The following is a 14,558-nucleotide window of genomic DNA, read 5'->3' as shown; positions in this document are numbered from 1 at the left end:
GACCTTGAGGTGTACATCTTATACATATGTATGCGGGGAATATTTTGTATGTGTTTTGGTATATGTGCGTTTATGCAGACATTGCATAGCCGTGGTGAGTACATATTAGAATATATCTTGTGGAGTAGATTATTGACATAGTTTGAGCAGTTTAAGAGCACTTTCATGTTTATGTGCAAAAGTTGTTCTTGAATCTGTTTGATAGATACTGTTGATCTTGTCATTGCTTTACTTTGATAAACAAATACAAAAAAACGAATATTTTTGGATTTGAATATTTCTACAATTTGTATTAAAATGCTGTAGATGTGTGGAAAGTGTGTAGGGGTTGGAGTATGCAAACTTATTGAGTGCATATGTATTTTTTGCATGTGGACCAAAAAGCAAGGTCCCAAAGCAGGGCCCTGAAGGTCCAAAGTTTTGATTATAGAAAGAAAGGGGGGGGGGGGAATCTCCAGAGCAAGTATATAGTTTGTTGTAGCAGTGCTGTGTGTAGATACCCACACAAGGGAAACGTGACTGTTCTTGAGTGGCAGGTCCACAATAAGCCCATTGGGCCCCTGAAGAAAAATTAGGCTTCCATGGTTTTTTTCCCCCAAAAATTCATTGTGATCATTGTCTCTCATTGATTGTGCAGACCCAATCTGTGACTCAAGTCTTGATGGAGATCAAACAAGACCCAGCCAGACTGGAAGAAGTCTTGGAAACAGTCTCAAAGGTAGGATCGAATCTGGTGCATGACTTCTCAAGTTTGTGCTGCTGGTTGACCAGTAGCATTATGACATAAATGTGGCTGACTCTTCATTTACTGACAATGGACCTCCTTTCAGATTGTGCAGTCTTCTCTTTCTTCTATGGTATCCTTCCCACTGGACATAATTTCACAGTTGTGTTGATGCATTGTCCTGTCTCTTTTGGTATTGTAGAAACAATTTTCCCCTTATCCTTTTATTTCCTTTTATTTATAGCCATATATCAAAGTCAAAGTTACACTTCATTTTTGTGTACGAAGCATGGGAGGATAAGTTTTGATGACCTAAGAAACAGGTTCTCTATTGATACATAGTAATCTAAGGTGTTACACCATGGGATGTAGTCTGTGTACTATGTTTGATTCTGACAGTAGTGGGCCAAATTAATATTCTGTAGCCTGTAATTTTGTCAGACACTGTCGCTCACTCCATTGAATGGCAACTACATAGCTCTACCTTCAGTGAAATGCAACCTTTATATCATATTCATATGTAGATTATTTTCATGTTATTTGTTCCCCATATATCTCTCTGTCTCCACCCTTTCCACTAGACTTATTCACCAGACCTTAGCCAAGTTATACGGACAATGCTGAGAAGGAACTTTCAGCAGCGACCCACAGCCATGTGAGTACCCCAGGGCGGGGCTGCCAGACTCTCTTTCATTGATTCACAGATGCTGTATAAACTGCATTATGAACTTGATCTGGTGCAAGTGATTGACAAATTTCCTTTCATTGACGTAAATAAGCACTGATTATATCACTATTTTAGTAGTAGTCATGTTAATAAAATTGTTAATCAGTTGCAAGAGAACAACTCAGTGCGAGAATTCATCAATTTGAATTCTTTGATATGTTTGTGAACAATTTGCAGCTGAACGACTTCAGTATCGAGTTGCCATTTACGTGTCAAGAGTGATGCTTGTTCAAGAAATTTACTGCATTCATGCAAGTATGATTACTTCTGTGTTCTTATTGTGTTACTGTTGCAAATTTTCCCCTTTACCGACAGAGAACTGGTGGAATTGCCATACATTAAGGCCTGTCTTGCTCTTAGCAACTCAGCACTATCAGGGAAGAAGAAGGAGAAGCAGAAGGCTGCAAGTACGAATTATTTGTCTTTAGTATTGACTAGGCAGCAGTAGTATTCTCTTTGAATACCCTGTAGTGCTGTGCTTCTCAACAGGTGGGCTGCTTAGCTCTTGCAGGTTGGCTGCAATGTCGACCAGAATATAATTAAATGATTCATATTTGATTTTACTATGGGCTCTGAAAACATTTGTAGGAGCCAAAGTGGACCTCGGGTTGAAAAGGTTGAGAAGCACGGCTCTAGTGTACAAAAGTGTGATTCTTTCTACCGCAGTAACTTCAGTTGGGACATACATAATAAAGGCTTTGAAGTCACTGCTTAGATATACAGCCTTCTGACAGTAAAGCATGGGAGGCTGTTTCCAAAAGTTTGGTCAGAGCTCATTCCAGGAACCCATTTTATTTAAGAGTTGTCCCAATATTTATAAGTCACAGTAACCACAGATACTGTGATGTCAACTTAACAATCACATCTGACTGACCTTGCCTGTTGTCTGTTTGCCAGGAGAGACTACACTATACATCACACCTCTCCATGAAATGTACCCAACAGCTACAGTGTGAAATTACTGATGGGCAGGTGTTTTTCCCCCCAGTCTCTATTGATTTATCCAAGGTTATCCTCCCTTCTCAAAACAAGCCAGAGCCTAATGCACTCACACCAAACTGTTACATTTGCCTTTTTTTTTAGGGGAAATCCGTACAGTTCATGGTATGTACATGTCTTGCATACAGCCAAAACAAGCCTTGTGGTGTCGTTTCAAAAGATCAATTTTATAGTATTAAATGCATCTATGTGTTTTGTGTTTTCAGAGGATTGTCCAACTGATAAAGGAGTTCCAGGTGTCATGGGTGAGTAAAATGCTTCTAAGTATACCTGGTACATGTTTATATGTGTGTGAGTATGTATGCATTGTACATCTGTATGTGTGTGTGTGTGTGTGTGTGTGTGTGTAGGTAGGTAGGTAGGTATAAAAGTATATGTATTGTTTACATGTATGTACATGCATGTGTGCATGTGCATTTGTGTATGTTTCTCTATGTGTGTGAATATCAGTACTCTTTTTTTTTTCTTTTTGTCCATCCTTTAACCAGGTTCCCTGCAAGGTCATCTAGGTGTCTTAAAGTTTACACTGTTTTTCATGCATATAGAAAGAGTGATGAAATATGTTTGAAAAAGAGCTGGAATATTCAATGTACACAGTGTTATTGTCAAAACACTGTAAACTTAAATATGTTTTCTTTTGTTCCTGTATTTACCATATTGAAATGATGATATAACTAGGCTTGTATCCACTATATCATAGCTTATCATTGGTTTGTATTCATTGCTTTCCAGCATTCATCAATGAGAACAAGGATAATGAGATTTCTGTTACTAGGGCCCTGAAGTACCTCAACACATTGACAGGTAAGTGATGATGATGTGATGAGAGGATGTCCACATTCTGGTGGGCAAGAGGCGACAGAGATGCCACACTTGGCATGAACGTTGTACTTGATGTCCGTATTGTTTCTTTTAAAGTTTGCTGGCTAATGTGTGCCAGAAGATGACACAGCACAACATGTGCTTTGCCCATCACTGACATTGAGACACACTTTTTGAGGACAAAAGTCTTCTGTTTTTGTAACATTCTGTTTTTGCCATGTGCTCCGTTTTTACCATGCAGTGGATGGATGGTCTGTGGGGAGCTTGCTGTACAATTCTTTCTCCCTCTCTTTTTAAATTTGTAAAAAAACAAGCAAACAAACAAATGAAGAGAATGAGGATTTTATGTTGCTTGGTATTCTATTCCCGTGGTCAGTGTGAGTTCAGACAGGCATAACTATGTCAGACACCAATGAGCCCACAGCAGACATCTACTACCCCCTCCATAAAGCTAAGCCACGCACACTTTATGATGTACATATCTTTGTGTCATATTCACGTACAGTTGGACCTATGCAAACCATCTTGGATATTTTTATGTACTTTACCATTTTATGGGGTCAGTTCAGAATTAACAAGTTCTGTGTTGGTGTCATCAGGATTTGACCTGGTATTGGTGGGTGTGTATACACAATGATAAACTGGATTTAATGACCGAACTGACTGGGACCCCCGACAGCTTCATTACTCTATCAGTTCCCCTGCATTACATTCTCATCTTAAAAGGAATTTAGACATGTGATCTTTTAAAAAAGAGAGGAAAAAAACGGGGAAAAAAAAATGTTATTTCTGTTTTTCACTTTGTCCATGTAGAATTATGTCCCAACCAGTATTGAGTTTTATTCCAAGTATGACTACGTTACATTCCTTTCTATTACCATATTTGCATGTGACAAGGTTACACTATTTCTAACAGCAATCAAGTCTCAAATTGGGGGTACAGCCTATAATATGCAACCACAACCAATTCATGGTCTGTCCAATCCAGGGAACCATCTGCTTAACAAACATACATAACCATGAAACGTATGGAACTTCAAAATCTGACAACTAGCAACTTTATAACATCCAGTCAGTTAATCTTTCAGAAAATGCTATATTCTGCAGTCAAGTGACAACTCTCTTTATTTCCATCGTCAGCTACACAATAACTAATCGCTGTTGTTTCCGTAACGCTGGTGAATACACCATTGCCAAATTCATATGTACTTTTTTTCATATCTGTTTATTTTATGTCATACTGTTTTATCTTATATGTGATTTTAAACTATATTGTAAAGGAAATCTCCATTTCCAAGCCCTGGCTTTTGCATGATTTCGTCCTTTGACTCACCTATCTAGGTAAATATTTTGAATGTGATTTCATGAAATGAATAAATTGAATTTGATTGAATTTGATATATCACTTCATTTTATTTTCTGTAGCTCCACAGATCGATGAGGCTGGTAAGAAGGTCATTGTCATTGGCTGCATGAAGACAAATGTTTCTGAGCTTGCCTTACAAATGGAGGCTTGTCGACTGCTGCTTACTCTTACAGCTGCGGGTAAGAAAATTCTCTTGGTTATTTTACAGTACCATCCTCTATACTTTCTCATCTTTTTTCGCTTTGCCCTTCTATCCTCTTCATGTTCTTTTTTTTCCTTCCATTCCCAGTCCACAAGTTGATGTGAATGCATTATCCTCTCCTGCAGTGATACCAAGATAGAGGATATTGCTTTCAACCTTCTGGAACAAGTTATTAGATTATCGCTCACTGGTCCATGTGTGCACACACCATAAAGATGTCAATTACTGATTTTTCTCCCATACTTTTTTTCTGCAAGAGTTCCTGTACATGCCAAATATTTCAAGAGTATAATATTTCGTATATTGGAATTTGTAAAACCATTTTGTAATAAGTTAAATTTGTGATTGTGAACCACTTTGATGAAAGAAGTATTCTACCGTTTCAGGAGAAGAAGATAGCGATTTCCGACCCTGGATTCAGTATGCATCATGCTTGTGTTATGGGAGGCAGTGTCTTTGTAAATGGGTAAATTTTGAAAATATTGGTAGATTTGCAAACTATCCCCCTTATTATTGTATCTGTTTTCCCTCTTCTGACACAGCTGATGCTGAATCGGATGCCGATGATTACCTCTTTTCAGAAGAAGTGATTCGAGCTGTCACACTTGCTATGAAGGTAAGTTGGGACTGAAACAGTGAGGAGAAAATGGTACCTCTCCCAGGCACTATTGCTGCCATAGTCTCAGAGACTTCTGTTATTGTTGATCAATCAATTTCATTCTCTTTAACTTCAAGGAAAGAGCAATACTGCACAATGTCTTTGAAGTGATCGTTAGCTGCAATTTCCATTAGTATCTTTAGAGATACCTGTGCAAGGGCTGCTGGTTCAGAAGTCAATCTGTTATGTCTAACGACAATGCTGCACACTGGCACTGGGCCAATGGTCCAGACCAGTAAAAATCACTGTCGGACCCGAAACTTTTTCAGGAATGGACCAGTAAAAAATGGGGGGGGGGGGGAACTGGGTACCTACTGAACCAAAAGGGACAGGTTGGACCAGTAGAAAAAATGGGTTAGTGTGCAGCCCTGCTAATGATTTGGCAATGTAGCTGTATATGGAGAACTAACTTAGTCCGCAAACACTTCTGCATTGAGCCATTCTGGACTGACTCTGAGTAAATGTGGGTTTATCATTTTATTTGAGATATCTTTCGTTTTTGTAATTTCTCTTTCATAGTACAGTGAAGAGGTTTCTTTGTATTGTTATTAAAGCCTCAATCTTATTTTTTGTCACACTTTGCTGTGTATTGTAGGATTTTTGTTTTTTCCTCTTTTGTAATCAGAATGATCACATTAGTCAGGTATGTATTTAGCTAATATTTGATGTCTGGAGTGGAAAGCAAATGGGCTTCAATAGGTTAAATATGATTTGTCCTTTGTTACAGGCACATCCATCTTCGAGGGATTTCCAGAATATAGCCTGCTCTCTGCTCAAGACCATTGCTCTAAGTGGTAAGATGATGGGACACTCATAGTAGCACTAAATAAGCCCAAATCATACATTGTAGTTCAAGCAAAACCTTTTGGGACTCGTAAAAGGTATTTTAGGTCAATTGTTGTCACCTCAGTGTAATCTCCCTGCCCTGCAGTTGTTTGTGTATGATTGAGGGAGGTCAAATCATTGCATTCTGAAGAGTGTAGCTAAACATCACTTGCAAAGAATTTACTTCATAATTTCCGTCTTTTTTTCAGGCTGTCCTTGATGCTGCATTTTAATAGAGATTCTAGCCTTGTGTCTTCCCTACTTATCTTTGTGTTGCATTCATTTGTTTTGTAGAAATGGAATCAACAAAGTAACTTTCAGCATTTTCAATTCATACTTGAGTAAAAATAGTACAAATTTTTGCTGTTTGAATGCAAGCATTTGATTTTAGAAATTGTATATTAGTGTAGAATACATTTATAGTAAAATTCAAGGCCTCATTCATTATATTGTGTACAGTATCAGTGCCATAGAATGAGTTTGATACATGATTCAAGCACATATTACTATCTGGAGACGTATATTTAGGTAAGCTTGCACACAGCCCAAAGATTGGTAGGATACTGTATACCTCGAGCTTAAAGATAACTTTCCCTCCTGTACGATTCTCAGAGCATGCTGCAGGACTGATTGGCAAGCTGGGTGGAATCCAGGATATCCTCTCGGCTCTCCGAACTCATCCATCGGACGCTGAAGTCTGTGCCAACTGCTGCAGCGCTCTCTCCTACCTCACCATCAACGGTAAGCAGCGACTGTCATTGCGATATGTCTTCCTCTGGCAGAGGTTGGACCAAACTAATATGGAATCTGCAACTGTCCTGCATTTACACTAGGTCCCACGTCTCTGGGACAGTCTGGAGAGAGTGTGTCTATGTATGACTGACCGTCCACACTTCTGTCCCAAGCTGCAGAGACAATCAGTTTCAGGCTCAGGTCCTGCCTTTTAACAAGAGTTCACTTGTGCGCACATTTGATGAGTGCAGCTGGCCGCTATCAATTACAGGCCCAAGGTCACTCTCCCTTGCAAACTTTGTCGGCAGACCTGAAAACTTTTGCAGGGACACCTGAAAAATTCCCCCTAAATCCTCATTATGGTTTTGAAGGGTAAAGTCCTGCAGTATGGGATGTTCCCTGTGACATAGGACCCAGTATGAATGCGGGGTGTAACTGTGTGTTGCCTTGGGACTGAAAGCTCCATCATAGAAATGCTACTGTCATCATCTGCCATGTCAATTCAATGCTTGTAAAAAGTGATGCATGAATTACAATCTGAGAAAAATCTCTGTCGTGTTGAGAAGTGAATCAGACCTGCGTGCAATGTAGATACATCTTGATGGACTACTTTGTTTAGATGACATGGTCAATGTTTCCTTTGTATTTTAAATTTCGTGTGACACATAACTGAAGAGAGAGATTTTCATAAAGCATGCAGTGGTTGTAAATAGAAAATTTGGCTAAAATTGGGCAAAGTTGAAACGGGTAAGGTAGCGAGGCAAGGAAGAAAACAAAACTGACACAAATTTATGTAGATTGCAATGCACAGCTTCTGCCTTTCTTAATACACTTCATAATCAAAAGATTTTGTAATAACTATTGGAATATTATTTTTAAGTTGATTGTTGTCCACCTGCAAGCACATACAAACAACCATTAGCATGTACGTGCAAAAAGAGCAGGAGGTTTTATTCTTTGACTAACTTCAAGAATTTAGTGTTAAATGTACATTAATTCCTACAGAGCTGACCTGAGCTGTGTGTCTGTCATGCACATACTGGGTAGAAGACTATTCTGTAGTTATGTTGGTGTATTATACCACAGTATTTTTATTGGCACATTCAGCTACTGATACCAGAAAAACTCTTGGTACAAGATTACTGTATACACAATATATTTAGCGAGTCTAATTTTTCGCAAATCAGAACATCCAGACAATTTTGTGATCGGTTAGATTCGCGATTGTGGAGTACAATACTGGACAGAGAAATGTATGCATTCATGTACAGTCATGTCTAGATCAGAGTGGATATTTTTCATATGTTTTAAATTCACGAATAGCACCCGACTTGCGAAATTCTTGAAAATAAAAACCTCACTAAATATTTGGCGTGTACAGTTTTGAGTCCATTCTTGAGTCAGTTTCGTTGACATACATCTATTTTTTTGTACCACAGATAAGAACCTTGACATCATGCGAGAGGAGAAAGGGGTGGTAGACCTGATCAATGCCATGGAAACACACGAGACGAATCCTTCCGTCATGGACTTCACCTGTTCAGCACTCTGGGGCCTGTCATTGGAAGGTAAGACCCTACGTACGTTAGACTTAAAGGTCCTGTTTACCTTTGGGAGCAGTGATTAAAAAAATGTTTAAGATATCTTATTTCATGCATATGTGTAGGTCAGTTGTATCACAAAACATCCTAACATATAAAAGTTTTACAATAAAGCCTGAAATTCAAAGAGACATCACTATTTTTCTTGATAAACCATAGCTGTATACAGTGTAATCTGGCGACATTTTTGATAAAACTATTCACATTTTGTATATTTAACAATATTTAACATCAATTATACTGGTGCAAATTTTTACATTGGTTGCTTCTATCTCTAACTCACATTTTAGAACTATTTTGAAGCACTAATGCTGGGTTTTTGTTTCATCTGCAAATGGTAAATGCCTTTAACAGTGGCAACGTGAAGGTCAAAGGTCAGATTTCTGAAGTATTTAAAGAAAAAAAAAATCCCATGAAGCACTCCATGATGCAAGAGCTAATAAACAATTGGGAATCCCTCAGTACGAGTTGCTCATGAAAGTTAATTGGAACATAGTATGGTTATGCAATCTCCATTGTTGCGGAGTCTAAGCTTTAGTCTGTGGTGCCTTAAACAGATGCAAGTGTTCATCACTCCCTTGGTTATCATAGATTGTGGTTTGTATGGTGAGAAGAATGACATGCTGTGCCACATAGCTAACCCCAGCTGTCAATGTGAAATAATGTCGAAAATTAAACCATATAATATGTGCATGCGGTTTTGCCTTATTCGGAATGACTATTCGTTAAGGAGGTATATTTTGCATATCGTCGCTGGGGCGATAAGACCTCGTATCTACAAAATGTCAAATGTTCAGGAGAGCCAAAAAACATGGCGGCCAAAGCACTATGGCGACCAAAGCACTATGGCGAATGGGATAGCCTTTCCTTTGACATGCCGTGGTGGCTTCATTTTTGGAGTAAGACAGTTGGGATTTGAACAGGACATCACTTAAGCCATTATTTGACCATTAATCCAAAAAACTCATTTTCATTAAAAATTGCTGATACAAGGTCTTATCACCCAGCAACGATATAGTAGTTAAGTGATGCTAGAGGATGATGATGTTGTAGTGAGTGTATGAAGGGATGCAACAGATGATGTACTGTACTAAGCTTTCTTGTTTTGGTTATTGTTTTTGTTAACACACTGTAGATGAGAATGTAGAGATGATGGCAGCCAGGAGTCTGGCCAAGCTGCTTCTCAAGGCAATCACAGATCACAAAAAGGTGAGTTTACCAGTGGTCCTCAATGACAATAAGCTAGGGATGTTGCCCCGAGAGATATCATCGGATTTCATCATCTTATATCAAATGATAATGCCCATGATGAGATGGACAACGAAAAATAACATTTTATTTTCTTCTACTTGGCCAAGAAAATAGGAGACTGGCTTTCTCCTGTGTTCCCCAATCCAATGAAGGGAAATTGTCTTCCTTAAAAGTGATTGATGTCATGTAAAGGAGTTCAATATTTTCAAGAAGATCCCTGTGTGATTAAATGTGACCACCTAGTTCAAAACCCACAGAATGTAGGCAAAAATGAATTTCTGCTTCCCTACGTAGATTAAAAGAGTTGGCTTAAAGCTTTAAAATGAGATATAACTTGTTAATATTGTACCACCATATCCCATTCAAAACATGATTGAAATAAGTGAGAGTTAGGGGGTGCAGTTTTATAGAAAAGAGAGGAAAGAGGGTTTAAAGACTAGGGTCACTCATGTGTGCTGTGCAGAAGTATCAATGGAAACATGTTCTATTTCCCACGGAAAGCTGAACCTGTTGGAAGAAATATGGTGGAGAAAAAAAGCTGATTTCTCGATTTCTGTTTTATGTTAAGCCATCGATTTTGACAGTAGGTAGAGAAAAGATACTCTCTTAGGCAAGACGAACTATACAAACTTTGAATTGGTCAACCCAAATGACATTTTTTTTGATCCATTGCAGAGGATCATAATCTGTGACTTTTTGTAGGTTTGAGATGGGTGGTCACATTTGTTGCAGTTGTTAAGTTGAAACTTTTACTCTTTACTGTTTACAGTATATGTGTCTTGTTGCAGTAAATTCATGTTATGTACTGTAAATGTACACCTATCACTGGAGTATGAGATTGCTTTGTAACCCGTCATGAAAGGATCTTGTCTCAGTGCTGATGTTGTGTTTTACGTTTTCATAAAAAAAGAAGCGGTAGACTTCCATTAGATTGGAGAGTACCATTAATGCACAGTTAAGCGTTATCACACTTGTTGCCACATCTGACCTGCCCTACTATGGACATCACCCTTTGTTCCCCACACAGCATGCTGACGTGGTCAAGAATGCCTGCATGGCACTGTCCAGTCTGGTGGCCGAGTCTGAGGAGAGCGCGTACCTGGCACACAACTCGGACGGCATCAACATCGTGGCCAGCGGCTACGAGGTCCACAAGGGCAATCCGGATGTGGTGGAGTACGTGTGCTCCTTCTTCATGGACCTCTCAGAGACTGGTGAGCGTAGACTAGTTTAGGACAAACAAAGATTGTACCATTGTCTGCCTGCAAGGGTGAACCTCCAGTTAGTCTTGGTTTCAGAATGATTGTGTGAAACTGAAACTATTGAATAGATAATATTTGATTTATGCTACAGAGCTACTAACTTGTATGTTTTTACAAAATGTAGAAGTTTTTCCTCTGTCAGAAGTAAGATTTTTTTAAGTGAAAGATAGATTTTTCTCTCATGTCATGTATAGTATATTTTGCTAACAATTTTTCATTTTTTAAACAGAATTATAATTTTGCCTTCAAAACGTGTCTTTACTGTGCATTAGTATATCTTAATATCTGCAGTGGTTGGCAGCCCTGATGTTATTTCTTTCTTTCATTGTCCTTGTAATTGTTACATATTGGATGAGGTTTATGATGGCAATATGCAGTAATGAAGAGATCAGACAAAGGCAGAAACCAATATATTGGTGTGGCAATTTCAAACTTCAGGTTGTTTTTTTTTTTCCTGTCTTTTTATGTTACTGTTGTTTGAGAACCCAAAGCTGAAACTACCCCCAGTGTCTCTCTGCAAGCAACTTCACATATTCATGGTAACACTATGCAACCCAAACTGTTACTGTGTACTATTTTTAGAAAACAGAAAATCCTTGTTGTGCTTGAAAACATGCATAAGTAGATGCATACACATTTCATGCATTTGTACAACTTGCATCATACATGTGACAGCAATGCCATTGACAGTGGTGTTCATCTACTACAAAACGAGGAATGTTGGCGTGCACTTTAATTTCGCGAATTTTGCAAGATCCAATTCACGAAATTAAAGTGCATGTGAAAGTTCTTGTCTACACTATACACATTGAATGTTAGAGGCAACTCGCGAAAATTTCATGCCACGAAAAAGTCCGTCGGCTCCAATTCGCCAAAATGTCATGCCGCGAAAATATTGTGTTTTACAGTAATTTCCATTTTGTCTGTGTGATGCAGAGGACATCTTGGAGGACATGAAGGCCAGTGCTAAAATCAAGGACATTATCAAGGAGGTCAAGGTCAAATACGCATCTAATGAGGTAGGAGGAGGTTGCATACAATCAATTCTCCCTGTCGCATATAGCTCTCCGAATCTGAACGCATGTGGTGCTCTAATTTTTTTACCTTTAATTCTTCGGAAATAAACTTCCGGTTATGAACACACGATGTGTAAATGTACGCTTTTATACACATTGAACGCCGAAGTACTAATATTCACAGATCGTATCAAATTCTGTCTTATAATCTGTCGAATAATAGAGTTATTTTCTAATCTGTAACTTTACATTTGATGAATGAGATTCGTCTGTGAAGCGGCCCTTTGCTGGGCCGATGATGCAAAACAACAAAATTATGGAAAATATCCATAGATGAAGAATGTGACGTGGGTAAAACCGCAAAACCGGAAGTGTACGTCCCAAGAACGATCGATCAGGCATCGGTATCGCGAGGTGATATCGCTTGATATCGGCTATATGTGATAGGGAGAATTGTAGTTGGTTGTGCTGTAGGACACTGAGTGCATGAATATTGTGATGTATAATTCAGATCTGTGTTTTTAAATCCGACCACATAGCATCAAAGCATTCCAATCAGCTTTGACATTCGATAATTGCATTTTGGTGGCTAGAATTCTGAGTGTTTATCACTTGTTGCTGCAATAGACAAGTCTACTGGATGGATTTATTTTAGAAACTATAGGATTGTCATGGGAAACATTAATCATAGTGACGGCAAACAATATGAATCGTGTCTCTAGCCTCCTGGCGTATTCAGTAGGTACGTATCAATCCATTTTCTGCTCTACACGCTTTTCTCATCCATCTGTCGTTCTGATTTCATCTTCTTCATTCTTTGTTGTTGTTATTGTTGCTTATTTCTTCATTCTCACACTATTTTCACTTCTGTCTCTCTATTAACTGGATGCAGCTTTGCCCTTTGCTAAGTTGAAAAGCAATATACATTGAACCCAGACCATAACATTGCTTACTTCTTCTTTTGTAATCAAGGGCCCCACTGTTCTTAGATTATTTTTATAGAATATTTCTATTTTTTTTAAAAAGGTAAAATTTCTCTAGTGCATAGAATCTTTTGTGTTCAATTACATGTCAGTGTACTACTTAGACAGAATGATGGGACTGCTATGCTATCAAAAACTCATACCATGGTAGACTTTTTTATGCCTCCGCCACGAAGTGGTGCTGGAGGCATTATGTTTTCGGGTTGTCCGTCCGTCCGTCCTTCCGTCCGTCTGTCCGTCCGTCCTTCCGTCTGTCCGTCCGTCCGTCCTTCTGTCCGTCTGTAATGAATTTTGTGGACAGGGTAACTATCAAAACCTTTTGAGGTATCCTAATGAAACTTGGCATGTATGTGTATTAGGGGGTGAAGTTGTGCCTATCAACTTTTGGGTTGGCACACACTCAAGGTCAAAGGTCAAAAGGTCAAGGTCAAATACGTAAAATTTCACTATTTCCACCATATCTATGCAATGCCTGAAGATATTTTCTTGAAACTTAGTGTATACATGTATTACCCAATTAAGATTCTCTGGTGAAAGTTTGGGTCATGAGGTCGAAGGTCAAAGGTCAAAACGTCAAGTAAAGATATTAAAACTTCACCTTTTTTCTCTGTACCTTGGAAATTGTTCGAGGTATCTTCATGGAATATAGTATATATACATGTACTGATTGGCAGTGATTATCTAGAAAATTTAGGGTTCATGGGGTCAAAGGTCAGGGGTCAAAGGTCAAGGGAAACACTTCAAAATTTTACTTTTTCCGTCATGATTATGCGATGCTGGCAGGATTATTTTTTTTTACACTTGGTGTATGCATGCATAACCTAATAGAGATTCTTTGGAAAGTTTTTTTTTCTTTTGTTTTTGCCTCAAAGGTCAAAAGGTCAAAGATCAAGTGAAAGTGCTGAACTAAGCTTTTCCTCCATATCTCGGAAGTGGCTCAAGTTATCTTGAAACGTACTACATATTTATGCATGTTCTGCCTGACAGTGATTATTTTATGAATTTTAGGGTCAAAGGCCAGATGAAAATGGTAACAATTTACTATTCAATGCAGAAATTCACTTTTTCTCCGTACCTTGAAAATAACTCAATGCATAAACATATGAACGGGTCAAAGTCAAGTTAAAGTCCTTAACTCTCCTATTTATCCAATTAAACCTAGGTCAAAGAAGGTGAACATTTAACACATTTGTGACAAACTTATCGTTTTAATATTTTGCCAATTTTGTGAAAATGTAATCACACATTGTCCACATCATGTACTATCTGGACCTATTAGGAGAATCATGCATTATGGCGGAGGCATACCAGTCGCCATAGCGACATTTCTAGTTTAGAAACTGCCACTAATGGACTTTGAAAAAAAAAAATCAAAGTATCTGGTAAATAA

General features: G+C 38.4%; 1 protein-coding gene across 1 annotated transcript in view; it reads left to right on the top strand.

Annotated features, from left to right (window-relative positions):
• LOC139727204 (serine/threonine kinase-like domain-containing protein STKLD1) overlaps nt 1–14,558 on the top strand; it is a 33,192-nt gene that overhangs the window by 18,143 nt on the left and 491 nt on the right. The window contains exons 9-21 of the mRNA XM_071638162.1: nt 638–718; nt 1,306–1,379; nt 1,767–1,858; nt 2,657–2,695; nt 3,183–3,254; nt 4,698–4,817; nt 5,383–5,456; nt 6,226–6,292; nt 6,936–7,064; nt 8,495–8,623; nt 9,792–9,865; nt 10,935–11,121; nt 12,106–12,188. Coding sequence (XP_071494263.1) covers nt 638–718; nt 1,306–1,379; nt 1,767–1,858; nt 2,657–2,695; nt 3,183–3,254; nt 4,698–4,817; nt 5,383–5,456; nt 6,226–6,292; nt 6,936–7,064; nt 8,495–8,623; nt 9,792–9,865; nt 10,935–11,121; nt 12,106–12,188 — 1,221 coding nt within the window. The remainder of the gene's footprint in view (nt 1–637; nt 719–1,305; nt 1,380–1,766; nt 1,859–2,656; nt 2,696–3,182; nt 3,255–4,697; nt 4,818–5,382; nt 5,457–6,225; nt 6,293–6,935; nt 7,065–8,494; nt 8,624–9,791; nt 9,866–10,934; nt 11,122–12,105; nt 12,189–14,558) is intronic.

Source organism: Diadema antillarum, unplaced genomic scaffold (genome assembly GCF_040938485.1).
Source record: "Diadema antillarum isolate AM-2024a unplaced genomic scaffold, OU_Dant_1.0 seq00000122_RagTag, whole genome shotgun sequence".
NCBI classification, from domain to species: Eukaryota; Metazoa; Echinodermata; class Echinoidea; order Diadematoida; family Diadematidae; genus Diadema; species Diadema antillarum.
Note: the sequence above shows the minus strand (reverse complement) of the source record. Positions and strands in the feature narration are given on the sequence as shown.